The following is a 14,520-nucleotide window of genomic DNA, read 5'->3' on the forward strand; positions in this document are numbered from 1 at the left end:
GTTTAATGCACTCTTTTCCTAGGTTACTCACATCGGCTGCCAAACCTCTTCCACTTCTCCAAGGAACGACCACAGCACGAAGAACTCGACCCAATTTTCTAAAAGACTTCTCACTGCTGCGTCACGAGAAGCCTCGAGGACAACTATTTTGGTTCGGCTAAGTCCAATAAGAGAAAGACCCAATCATCAATCCAAGACCTTTTTCGCCATAACGAGGGATGTATAGTCCAATCATGCTATAGAGTTCCATACCTATTCCTGGCCATATATCTCTGATCATCATTGGATATCATCTAACAGTGACTTGAATTCTCAGTCGTGAAGCATGAAACACCTTAAACCACTTTTATATAGAAGGTGTCTCACGTGTAGAGAAATGTATGATTCAAATCCACCCACTCTCTCACTATTTCTTATTCTCTCACTAACATGAATGTCAGAGTGCGAACCTTGCAAGTTTGCTCTCTGTCTCAGTCTCACCGAAAACTTGCTCCGTCGATCTAAGATCTCATCCCAATGGTCTTTTTTTGTTCCATATATATATCTCTATATATATATATATATATATATATATATATATATATATATATATATATATATATATATATATATATATATAATTCTTTTTGAAGTAAATGAATAAATATGTATAGCTATCGAATATTATGATCGTTGCATAAGTATCCGTTTCGCAGGTACCGGTGTGGAAAATTAAGATACAGAACCTCTCATTTAAAAAGTCACGTACAGTGCATATTAATAACCTGTACAACCATATGCTCTACGTATATCCTCTATATATAACACCATTCTCCTAGAGTTTTCCATCATTGAACAATTTATTAGTTTTTGTCTTATACTCTCTTTTTCATTCCACTCCTAATCCTGTGCTAGAAACCAACACTGGTATCTCCAAAATGGGTAGGTCACCTTGCTGTGAGAAAGTTGGTTTGAAGAAAGGTCCATGGACTCCTGAAGAAGATCAAAAACTCATTGCTTACATTGAAGAGTTTGGTCATGGAAGCTGGCGTGCATTACCTTCAAAAGCTGGTATGTGTTTATTTATATATTTATATATCAATCTATATATAAATTATGATACATAATATTAACATTTTTGATGTATTTTTTGTTAAAGGGCTTCAAAGATGTGGGAAGAGCTGCAGACTAAGATGGACTAACTACCTCCGACCAGACATCAAAAGAGGAAAGTTCAGCTTACAGGAAGAGCAAACCATTATTCAACTTCACGCTCTTCTCGGAAACAGGTAAAATTTGATACTATATATAGACCAGATACATTATTTATTCGATATATATATATAAAAAATATTTAAGGACAAGAGGTATCTGAAACATGATTAGTACATAATTATTAGCAAATACTATGTTGTTGTTGATGATTGGTTTGGTTGCACAAACACAGATGGTCAGCCATAGCAGCTCAACTTCCAAGGAGAACAGACAACGAGATAAAAAACTATTGGAACACACATCTCAAGAAAAGACTAACAAGAATGGGAATAGACCCGACAACTCACAAACCAAAAACAGATACCACATCTGGTGGTGGAAGTAGCAACTGTCAGTACTCCAAAGACTCCGCAAATCTCAGCCACATGGCTCAGTGGGAAAGTGCTCGTTTAGAAGCTGAAGCCAGACTCGTTAGAGAAACCAACAAAATGAAAGTTCAAAGACAACTAGAGTTTGAATCCTCCAAACCTCAAACACCTGCCAGACTTTTCCTCAACAAAATCACACCGCTTGTTCAACCCTCACTTCCACCTTGTCTTGATATTCTCAAAGCATGGCAGAGTTCTTGGTCCAAACCAACACAGAGCAACGAAACGTTGAACAGTAACAACAGCAGTAAAATGCATAGTATGTATGCTATGATGTTGTCTAATGATGAGAATCTTGAATCTCCAACTTCTACTTTGAACTTCCCTGGAACAACCCTGCTTCCTCTGCCTCCTCTTCCTCTTCCTGTTCATGTTCCTGTTTCTGTTCCTATGACCAACAACAGCAACAACAACAACGTTGTACCGTTTAATCAAACTCCACTTCCTTTACCCGACAACACCAACAATGATGATGAGATATGGAAACAATTCAACTTAACAAAACAGAACACAGAAGGTGATCATGAAGACGACGATATAATGGCGGCTGTTGAGGCATTTAGATCATCATGCGGTGGATTTGACAATAACATCCCTCAAGCTCTCGAGAATGGTGGTAGTGGTGGTGGTGGTGATCATGAAAACTTGGATGAAAGCAGCAACATGATGTGTAACGTGAATCTGGAAGAGAATAAGCATTATTGGAATAGCATACTTGGTTTGGTCAATGAATCTGATGATATGAACATTGTCCTTGGATGAAGCTAGAGATTTAGGTAACTGTAATGTACTGTAGTAGTAGCTAGTTATGGTAGCTGTTTAGCTATAAAGGACTTAATTAGGCCAAAAATAACACTTCTTTTAACACCTGTTTCTTCTTTGTAGTTGTTGTTTTAGGGAAGAAAAATGTTTAGACTAGTTTTTAATTTTTATTATCAATTTCAATAGTTTAGTTTAGTAAAATAATGTTACATCATCTCTACTATATATCATGCTACATATATTGTCATATTGTTTTTTTTATTTTTTATATTTTTTTTTTTTGGTATAAACCGGGGTATCCTCTGCGCGCAACTGCAGAGACTAATCCCTCGAGCCGGGTATAGGACCATATAGGCGGTAAAGCTCTCCCTCAAGAGATTTAAAACTGCTGCGTACCCAGGGTCGGGATCGAACCCAAGACCTCTGGTTAAGCTGGAAGAGATCCTTGCCATCTCACCCATTTTAAATTAATTTTGTCTATGATATTGACATCAAGAAAACTTCATGATGTCGACAATTTTCTTACATTTAAATTGTACAATATAATTAAAACTAAATATAAATGCAAGTGAATCTCTCACCTATAGTAGCCTATGTTTAAATCTAAATATAAATGCAAGTGAATCCCTCACCTATAGCAGCCTAAGTTTATTACTATATATAAATGCAATAGAATCCTTCACCTATAGTATTGTCGCCATCACTTTTAAATAATAATAATAATAATAATAATAATAATAATAAGGCTAAATTACAGTTTTAGTCCCCCTGTTTTGTTATTTCCACGATTTTGGTCCCTCTATTTTCTTTTTAAACAGTTTTAGTCCCCCATCCCAATTTTGTTCATAAACAGTGCATGATCCGTACATGAACAGTACATGACCGTACATGAACAGTGCATGAACAGTACATGACCGTACATGAACAGTACATGAACAGTACATGAACAGTTGGTTCAAAATTGGGATGGGGGACCAAAACTGTTTAAAAAAAAAATAGGGGGATCAAAATCGTGAAAATGTCAAAGCAGGGGGACCAAAACTGTAATTTAGCCTAATAATAATAATAATAATAATAATAATAATAATAATAATAATAATAATAATAATAATAATAATAATATATAATAATGTAAAGTTTGCTTCTCTTTATTTTCATCAAAAGTCAGCTAGAACAACAATCATCCAAAGAAGATATTACTGTGAAGAGAAGTTCCAGCATTTCCTCTCTAGGGAGGAAACTAAAAAATTTAATTAGTAGAGCAATATAAATATAAATAAAATATATCATTGTTGTGAAAGAATAACTTAAAGTTCTAACACATTAAAAAATAATGAAAATCAATAAAATGATTTTAAACAACACAAACATAAAAGGTGTCATATATATAGAAAATTGTTTATTTAGTTTAATCAAATTTATTTATGTTTTAGATAGAGAACAACTCTCTAATTCATTATATTTTAAAAATTGTAAAAGATATTATGATATAAGCTGTAAGAAAATAATATTTGAAATTTTCAAATGCAAATCATATTATCTACCCAAATATTTTTTCATCTCTAATGTAAAAAGCACACAAACACAAAATGTTTCTCAAATCTCTTTGATAACTCCAAAAATTTGACAAACCCAAAAATATATAATTTTATGAATTTCTACCATTTTCTTCTTATTAAGATTGCTACGCACCACATATTTATAATTATTAAAACCTTAACCAGGCAAATATATGACACATTAACGAAAGGATCTGCAAACTTATCCAACCTGAGTTGAGACCCAGTCGAATTGACGTCGTCGATGGATCACCCGTTCCCTTGTCACACCTCCTCCATTGGTCGAAAATCGTAGTATTGAAAGAAAAAATATTTTTCTCTTTTTTCTCTCTTAAGATTTTAAGACATATTATAACAATTTTACACCTTAATTCTAAATCAATGGTGATATCAATATAACCACCAACCACCTTGCTGATATCTCCAAAGCTTTAATCACTCTTAAAAAAGATCAAATCAAAACAATGCTAGAAACTTGATCTTGGAAATGATTTAAGGAGCATATTTGCTGAATCATCTTCTAAGGGTACTTTTTGAACCTCAATCTCTTTTGATCATATCATGTCTTTGATAAATTGTAGACGAATATCAATGTATTTTTCTCTCTGATGATAAATTTGACGATTATTCAAGTGAATGACACTTTGACTATCAGAATTTATCTTCAAAAATTCTTGAGTGATCAATAACTCCCCAATCATGTCTCTCAACTATATGGATTTCTTGACCCTTCAACAAGGACAATTTATTTTTCTTAAGTAGTAGATAATGTGACCGATGATTGTTGATTGGCCTTCCAACTTTTAGTTATCCTAAAGAACGTAAATATGAAACCAGATATGGATTTTCTAGTGCCCATATTACCTTAATACTCTAAATCTACAAAAACTCCAAAGCATATTTCTTATGATTTATCTTTTTGTACTTTAATCCACCTTTTAGAGGATCATTCAAATACCTCAACACCCACTTCAAAGCTTCTCAAGCACAATACTATGCATAATACTCCCAAGCATAATTTCATAAGGAGTACTATCTTATTCCTTTCCCAGGTTTGAGGACATTGTTTAACCGAAGCTTCGTGTGATAATCCAAAAGAGTTTTGAAAGTTTAAGCATCTTACATTTTAAACAGCTCCACTAATTTCTTCAATTAACTAAATTGAGATAATAAAAATTCACTCTTCTTACGGTTTCTCATAATATCCATGCCCACAAATCTTTTAGCTTCACCAAGATTTTCCATCTCAAATTCACCATTTGAGATTTCCTTAAGTTTAATGATCTCTTTCTTACTAGAGTTTGTCATCAAAATATCATCATCATACAAAAAGAGGTAGAGAATGAATTTATCATTCCTCTTCAATATGTATACACAATTTTCATAATTACTTCTTACAAAATCATGTTTAAGAAGAAATACATCTAAATGACCATACCACTTCCTTAGACTTTGTTTGAACATGTACATGAATTTCTTCAACAAATATAACTTAACCTTATCTTCTACACACAAAAAAAATAGATTGATACATGTATATTGTCTTTTCAAGTTCTCCATGTAAGAAAGTTTTTGGTGTCTATATATTCTAACTCAATATTATATTGATTCAAAATTGTAATAAGCACCCTTATAGAACTTTGTTTGCTTATACAATTTTGTTTTAGCACAAGTGAAAATATCTTGTTCTTGTTGCTCTTGTTGTTGTTTTTCTTCATTATTGTTGTTGTTGTTTTCTTTTTGTTAAGAATATTGATTTATTATCTCGGTTCTTCAAAATACCGAATGTTAATATTCGGTGCGCCATCCAGCTCTAAAAATAATAAAAATGCTGATGTTGGAAATCAAACCCACGTGCAGTTAACTTTACCCCTTGGCGTTTTAATAACTGAGGTGGTAAGGGGTAGCTTTCCATGATGTCATTCGTTACCTCGCTTCCGTGGACGCAATCAAACATATTTCGTGTCCGATGTTAGATGTGTTTTTTATAGTAGTGAAAGTTCATCTATAATTGAATTCTTCCAAATAAGCATTTATGAAAAAGTATGGTTTTAATAAATAATTTTTGAGAGATTACAATTAAAAAATAATAATTTATTAAAGTTTTTAATTTTATATCAATTTTTAATTGTACTGTATATAATTAATGTTATATGCAATACATCAAGTCATTGTATTTTACTTTATATTAATAATAATAATAATAATAATAATAATAATAATAATAATAATAATGATAATAATAATAATAATAATAATAATAATAAATAATAATAATAATAATAATAATAAAAAAATAATAATAATAATATTAATAATAATAATAAATATGTCAATATTCAATACAAATAATTTTATAAAATATTATAGCTTAAGTCTTTAATTGGCCTCAGTATAGCCATAAGTTATTTGTGTTAAAAAATAGTTTTTAGTCTTATAGAGATGCTAAGATTTATTTTGGATCTTTAATGTTTTGCATTAATTTATGTAAAATATACATGTTAAAATTTGTTCTTACAGTATAGAATATTCAATTTTATTCCTTTAAAACAAAGACTAAAATAAAAATTATCCATAGAAATTTTAATATAAACAAATTTTGTAGGGATTAAAAGAAAAAATCATATACTTATAAGGTCTAAACTAATTTTATGCATTTCATGATTTTATACAAATTTTAATATTCAATTTTGATTAAAATTCTCATAAAAATTCATTTTATGTATTTCAAATTTTGTTATAAATTTATTTGGACAATATTTCAAAAGAATTAGAGAACTATTTTGAGTAATCTTTCCTTAAAAATTAGAGAATTTATCTTCTAAAATATGTGATTTTTATTATGTTAAAATCTTTAATGATAAATATATAATTTTTTTAACGTCAAAATTAATATTCTAATTAATAAGAAATGAATTGCAAAATGACTTCTACCATTTTTGAATCAATTTTCATAAAAAGTAATTAAAAAAATAAAAATAAAAACAATTTTTTATAATATATTTTAAGTGGTGTAAAACAAATAAAAGAAATTGTAAGCAAAAGAAAATGGTGTAAATCAAATAGAAGAAAAAGAAACTATAACATTAGAAAATGGTGTAAAACAAATAATAGAAATTGTAACCAAAAGAAAATGGTGTAAAACAAATATATGTGTGTCGTCTATTGTATGACAGAAAGAGTATATTGCTGAAATTTTATGAAACTTACAAAGTTTGGTAGAATCTTTTAGTGACATTGTAGTGTACTGTCACTGTTGAATTAAGAAGTTGCATTAAATAAATAATTAAAGATATGAGCTGGTGGGGCAAGTATCTACTTTTTGTACAATGCTTTATTTGGATGGCCTGAGTTTTGATTGCTGCGAGTAAAAACCCAACGCTTTGGGTAAATATTATATTTTCTAAAATCATTTTTTTATTAAGATAAAATGTGTTTTTCATTTCATTTAAAAAAACTTTTCACTTTTTTTTTTATTTCTATAAAAAAATGTATGCATGCAACTCATTTGTGCAATTTTCACTGAGGCAATTTTCATGGGTGCTAAGAGCCTTTTCAAGACATCTTATTAATATTTCATTCTTATGTAAACTCATTTGAGCCTTAATCTCTTTTGTTTGGATACATTCCCATATTTTAAGTCATTTACCTGAAATTATAATCTTTCCATCCAACTTAGAGTTAGGTTACAAATTTAATCTCCTTGTCATAAGAAACGCTTATCTTTAAAGTTGTTATTGAAATTAGAAATATTATAAGTTTAAGGGGCGGTGTTACAGAATTTAGTATAGATAGATTGTGTGGAGAAGGTTTTGTTGTGGCACGAGATCTTTTATATACAATCATTCTAGTTATTAACTTATAGTTATGAGAAAAATGTTCCAAGAGAGTTTGACAAGGTTTATTGTCTATGCACCCTTGACGTTGTTATTAAAGCCTATTGGTGGGTTACAACCAATTGTTGTGGGTTTTATTTGGAGGCGGATGATATTCAAAATTGCTATGAAAGGGGTCAGTAAAGATATGACATATTATCTCAATGTCTTTTGAGTTGGGGTTGGGGTATCAGGTAGTGTTGAGGCCATTTTGCATAGTGTCAACATGGTGTTAAGCAAGTGACACAGATATGGTTCTTTGGCTATGCTCACAGTAGATTTGTTGAATGCTTTCATCAACATGGCAAGTCGAGCCCTATTGCATGAGGTGAGAGTGAGACGCCCATTTATTTCTTTGTGGTTTGAGTTTCTTTATGGTCAAGCAGCGAGTTTGTACCTTGGGGATGGACATATTATGTTAGCCCTAGAGTGCAACAAGGTGACCTGTTAGGGTCGCTCCTTTTTTCTCTTATGTTACCCCAACTTATTCATGTGGTTAGAGACAATTGTAAGCTTCTTCTTCTTGTTTGGTATCTTTATGATGAGATTATTGTAGGGGAGTCACAGGAGTGGCTAAAGCACTAGATATCATTCCGGAGACAAATCTAAGGATAGGTCTCGAATTGAATATTGGTAAGAGTGGGATCCTTTGGCCTTCATGAGATGGTAGTAAACTTCGTGAGAATTTGTTCTGTCATACATTGGGAGGCTGATGTTGGAGATGAAGTTGTTTGGAGGGGCAGTTAGTCGAGATGACAATTTTATCAAAGGGTTGTCAAGAAGAGAGGTTACAGGGCTATTGAGTTAATGCATCTTCTACCACAACTAAGGGATCCTTAGAGTGAGCTTCTACTACTTTGATGCTGCATGGGTATTACTAAATTACTTTTTGTCCTAAGAAAGTGTCAGCCTAATCATTTGGAGGAAGTAGCTATTTGATTTGATAAAGAGTTGCGAAAGGCGATTGAAGACATCGTGGTTGGTGGAGGTACTTTCTTCGAGGACCTTTAATAGAGGGCGACTTCGTTACTTATTAGAGTTGGGAGATTGGATTTGTACTCGACAGTAGAGGTTGTCTCATACGCTTTTGTGGATTCTAGGGCCCAATATTGGGTGTTACATCATCATATATTGAGATACAATGGGGGTATATGGTATGAACTCGAATTTCGATAGAGCTTTGGATGGTCTTAGGATTGCGATTCCAGATTTTGACCTTAGCAATTTTACTAGCAAAGACACCATCCCTCCTATAGCACAATAGGTTTTGACGAATTCACTTTATAATAGAACTGTTAAGGGCATGAATGTAAAGTTTGACATGACCACAAGATAAAAGAGTAGTTTTTGGCTGTTTACAAGCTGCATATGCTCAGGACTTTCTCCTTGATATTCTTATTGATGAGCTAGGCTAACATATGTCACTGGTGGATTAGCTTATTATCCTAAGATACCACCTTATGATTCCTTTATTTTCTATTAATGAGGTTTGCTCTATTTTTCGTAAGGCGTATTTGGATACATTTGGGAAACACACTATTCATTGTATGGAGTTTCCATGATTTAAATACCAACATGAGCTTGTTATGGATGTTCTTTTTAATATATTTCGGTAGGTCGAAGTATCTGTGAAAAGAAAGGCACATGTGAATTTCTTGACTGATCCACATGAGAGGAGATTGACACGTAGGCCAACAAATGTTATGGTGTGTGGGTGGGTAGGAAGAAAATATACTTGTGTGAACTTGACTGGAGTTTCTCCCTTTGTGGGATTAAGAATTGGAGGTTTTACTGTGTGATAGACAACTATTAAAGCTTCTTCAAGTAAAGTGGTCAAACATGAGACAGCATGTTCCGACAATAACACACTTTCATACCATTTATTTTTGACACTTTTGGTTTCCCAACACCAGAAGCAGAAGTCCAGAGACTTATGAATAACAATGGTGTATCTCTTAAGTGTATGAATGTAATTTTTAAGAGGATTAATTTTTCATCCAAAAAGAAATAGTGACGCAGATTATTGCACGTTTATCTTATATTTGTGTATAAACTTTAGTTATTAAATTAAACTTATATAAATAAAAAAAATAAAATAAGTTATTCTCTAGTACTGTTAAATTGATGAAAAATAGATAAATTTTGGTATGATTGATAGGGAAATTGGTAGCATGTACTTATAGTAATATCAACAAGTGTATTGAATTGTTTCAAAGAATTAAAATAGTAAGAATACTAGTTATCAAATGCAAAAATATTTGTATAGTATTGAATTACATTTTATAAATAAATTGAATAAAAGATTATGGTTTGTGACTGCTTGCAATATTAAAAATTAAACTAAATAAATTGTTTTGAAATTATATGAATAAATAGATCAGAGAGAACATTACTTAAATATTAACTTTGTGTGATTAACCTGATCTACATATATTAATAATTCTACCTCTAAATCTTAATCTCTTAGCGATTAAACCTATAATCTCAAGATAACCCTTAATTTCTTAGTGAACTTAAAAGTACAATTAATCTTTAAAAAATATTAGTTTCAAAGTTTCACATCCATCTGTAGAAAATTAAAGTGCATGAATACCTAATCTCATTCTTTTACAAATTCCACTCTTTTTTTTAAAGTTAAGCTAAACTGTAAATTAATTTAAAGGGAGACAGGCAGTTAAATGAATTAATAATTGAAATTAGATAAATAAACTTATGCAATTCGTTCAAACATAGATATATTGTCAAGATGAAAATACAAAATGTTGCTCCAATTTTAATTATTTTCTAACAATTAAGAAAGTAGCTTATGATAAATTACAAAGAATTAAAAGATTTGTAAGAATTGAACATCAACATTGATGATGAAGAACTTGAATATGAGACCTTGAAGGGAGTATACCCTCAAAACTCGAGCTTTCACCTCTAGATCACACACACGCACGCGCATAGCAAAGTGTTAATCACAGTTTCAACAATGTCTTTCAAGTATTTACAAGATAATATCTCAAATTCTAGAACATGATTCATTCAATTGTAGACTTGAATAAGTTTTATGCATAAATTACAATGTGATTCCATATTTTTTAGGACATTCAAATTGTTATGAGACTCGAGTTAAGGTGAGATATTTTTAAAAAGTAGGTTAGCAACTTGGAGTTAGACAAACTGGCTCAAAATTTATATGGTATCGTTTTAACTAGCATCCCAATCAGATTAAAGAAAGAACTTAGATAATTGTTATTGTTCACAAGGCACAAAATGTAATTTTTTGCTTAATTATCATTAAAAAAAAAAAATTTAAACTCATTCTTTCTCAAAATGTCACCTTAATCAAGTGCAAGTTAAACTACTAAGAACAAGTGCAAGTCCTGAAGAGCTGTCCAAAGCAATTTCTTAGTCATGTTTCCTTATTTTAGTTGGATGAGGTAGACATATAATTTCAAGGTAAATTCTTAGATACCCATGATAAATAGTTGGGTATCAGTACTTTTAGTGCAAATTAATTAAAAAATTTAATTTATTTTAAAATAAAAATAATCTAAAATGTGACATGACAATGAATAACTTTATTTGATTGGATAAGAGTACCGGTACCCAACTAAACTCAAAGGTACTGGAGTGTTCACCTAATTTCAAAATAGTAAATAACTTCATAAGTCAGATAAAATTTTAGTAGTAAAGTATGACATAAATATAACTTTTTAAAAAATTTCAAGAAAAAAGAATAAAAAAACACTTAAATTACTTTTTTTAACCCAAGAAAAAAATTCTTTCACTTTCCTACATGATCGGATTCCCTCAAACGTGTACTGAAAACACATTAACTCTACCACTTTTACAAGAAACATTTACGAGACATTATTCTGTTAGATATTTAGTACAAGTTTACATTAATAAATCAAGCAATTAATACATACATTAATACTGTGATGAGTCCTTGAGTTGGCAGAGTATTAATATATAGATGTAGTACATCATCCCGTGAAGCAATTGGTTTGAGGCAGTTGCGATATATATTTGTATCAAATGATGGCTGCCAATGCACTTCAAGTATTCTTTATGTTTAGAGTAAATTGGGTAAAGATTGCGAAAAAAATAAATAATTGCCTAATTTACGTATATAATGTAAGAGACATGCAATTACGGAAGAAAAAAATTGTGATGGAAATAGAAAATGATGGGGACGTGAATGAATAAATGTAAAATAATAGAATGTGAAGAAGAAAAAACAGTAGATTTTATTGGGACAGTACTGTTGATTTAATTCAATTATATGGCAGCAAATTTTATATTCATGTCTATTAGTTTTTTATTCACAAATGCAAGTGAGCATACTTTTTTCATTCACGTGAACTTAAATCATAAACATTTAATGACTTCAACTTCTTTACTAATTAGCTCAAAGTTTGAACTACTCAACTTTTTTTTTTCACCACCGATTTTATTAGGTTCGGGGTCAGTTGTAACATCAAGTGGTTTTTGTAACGCCCGAAAAAATAATTATTTGCTTAATTTAGTCATTTGTGATGTTTATTGAAATTTTCGCGTTTTAGGACGATTTAGTTAGTATTAGTTCAGGATAACGGATTGATATTTAATCGAAAAATTTAATATTTTTAGTATTAGAAATATTAATGAGTTAATATTTAGTGTTTTGAGAATTTTCCGAGTAATTAAGATTAGACTGAAAATATGAGACATTGAGTTATTAGAGGATTATATCTATTGGGCCTAATTATTAGAAGTAGAAGTAAATTGGGGGTGTGATTTTCTTAAGCCCATTAAGACAATAAATTAGTAAGGGTTGATGAGAGTTGGAGATATCATTTTTATTTGTTCATTTCAAGAGAAGAGAAAGGGGAGAAAGGAAACTAAGAGAGGAGAAGAGCAAAAGCTAGGGTTTCAAGAAATCAACAAGAGGTAAGGGGGAGAATCCTTATTATTATGGATTAATATGATTGGGTCAATAGGTAGATTAATATGATTTAAAAATTTTATTCTTCAATTTTTAAGTTTTGACATATTTAAATTGAAATCCCTAATTTTATGAATTTGACATTGTTACTTTTGATGATACTCTTGATAATATGTCTTATTTAGTGATTGAATATAGTAGTGTTTTGTTAGTCTACGATGTTTTTCGAATTGCCAAAGATACATTCAATCAACACTTAAATGTACAGCTTGTTAGTCTACAGTGTTTTCTGCTAGCTTTTGTAAAATTTCTGCTAATCAATATTCTACGGTGGTTTCTACCAATTGTTAAAATATTTTAGTTATCAAATATCTAAAATGATACTTTATTGTAAAATATAAACAGGGCCATGTATATTTTTAGGATAGATATCTTTTTTTTTTTTAATGATCAAAGCTTTAGTTTTTTTTAATGCTTGAGAATAGCAATTTAGTTTAGGTAACAGTGGATTGTGTGCCAAAGTGATAAATCAATTCTGGTGTTTAAGTTTATTAATATGTATATATTTCATTAATAATAATGATTTAGTATTATAAGTATAATGATAATAATTTTTTTTGGGAGATTTGAGTTAGAGATAATAGTTTATTTAAATTAATTTTAATTTTATTAGAGTTATCAATAGAGTTGTTAGAATTGTCAATAAAATTGTCAGAGTTGTTTTGAGTTATTAAGAGTCATACTTTTAATTGTTTTGTGTAACTCTGACATGTTTAGAATTGTCTTTAGGATGTCAGTGTTTATATTCTCGTTAAAACTTTACAAATTCATAACGTTCAAACTGTGGATCCGTTTTGAGTACCGTTCGAAGCGTTAGAAAGCTAGCGTGACATTCTTTTCAATAAAAATAGTTTTGTTGGCAGTAGGTGATATTAATTGATGATTAAGAGTTGAATTAATTTCAATGAGTCTATTTGATTGAAATATACTTGGACTTGGATCAATTTTCCGGTTTACCGGTAAATTACGGTATTTTGAGAATTTGACCGTAATTGTGTTTTGGTTGAATATTTATGTTGAGAATAATATATTGTTATGCCAATGATGTTGTTTAGATAATGATTCTCTGTGGGTAGCCGTATGGCATGAATCCTAGCGATTAGTTGATTGATTGTGAAAGTGTGTATTCATATATATTGGCAAATGTGAATTAACATGAGATAGTGTGATTACTAGTGTTAATTGGAATTTGTGTTCTTATTTGATAATTGGCATATATATGTGAATAGTATATTCGTTATAAATGTGTATATGTACAATGGGTGGATAATTCATAGAGTTGAATTATTGTGATATGCGGAATGTTAAGATGGTAGAGATGATCTTAATTGCATATGTGTTTGTGATAATTGTACATACATTCATAGTATAGTTTGCCTTGAGATAGAGGTGGTTTGCTTTGAAATAGAAGCGATGGCTTGATCCTTGAGATGGATATAGAAGCGGTAAGCTATATGTTTACGTTTGGTGGGCTTTGTTCTTGTCCGGATTGGAAATGTGACTTGGATTCTAGATATTGAATCGGAAAGCGGTGAAACGTTTGGTTCACATTTGGTACTACATGCATAGAGTCACATGTCTTGCATTTTAGTCACGTTGGTGTTATGTGATGTTTGAATATATGCAATTATGTGATTGTTATGTGTGTATGAGATGTGATAATTGAATTTGGTGATGTATGGATACATAATTTGGTGATAAATGTGAATATGTGATAATGATAGTTT

At 30.6% G+C, this 14,520-nt stretch overlaps 1 protein-coding gene across 1 annotated transcript; it reads left to right on the forward strand.

The window, feature by feature from the left end:
• Positions 1-841: 841 nt before the first annotated feature.
• Positions 842-2,587, forward strand: LOC131602455 (transcription factor MYB106-like). Its single transcript, XM_058874575.1, has 3 exons — positions 842-1,050; positions 1,139-1,268; positions 1,427-2,587. Exons 1-3 carry the CDS (start codon positions 918-920, stop codon positions 2,382-2,384), a joined length of 1,221 nt encoding a protein of 406 aa, XP_058730558.1. The 5' UTR covers positions 842-917; the 3' UTR covers positions 2,385-2,587.
• The last annotated feature ends 11,933 nt before the right edge of the window (positions 2,588-14,520 follow it).

Source organism: Vicia villosa, linkage group LG5 (genome assembly GCF_029867415.1).
Source record: "Vicia villosa cultivar HV-30 ecotype Madison, WI linkage group LG5, Vvil1.0, whole genome shotgun sequence".
NCBI lineage: Eukaryota > Viridiplantae > Streptophyta > Magnoliopsida > Fabales > Fabaceae > Vicia > Vicia villosa.

Bases quoted from the DNA above. Each gene is read 5' to 3' on its own strand.
- LOC131602455 (XM_058874575.1), top strand. From the start codon at position 918: ATGGGTAGGTCACCTTGCTGTGAGAAAGTTGGTTTGAAGAAAGGTCCA. The intron at 1,051-1,138 runs GTATGTGTTTAT...TTTTTGTTAAAG, and splicing joins TGCATTACCTTCAAAAGCTG to GGCTTCAAAGATGTGGGAAG. The intron at 1,269-1,426 runs GTAAAATTTGAT...GCACAAACACAG, and splicing joins CACGCTCTTCTCGGAAACAG to ATGGTCAGCCATAGCAGCTC.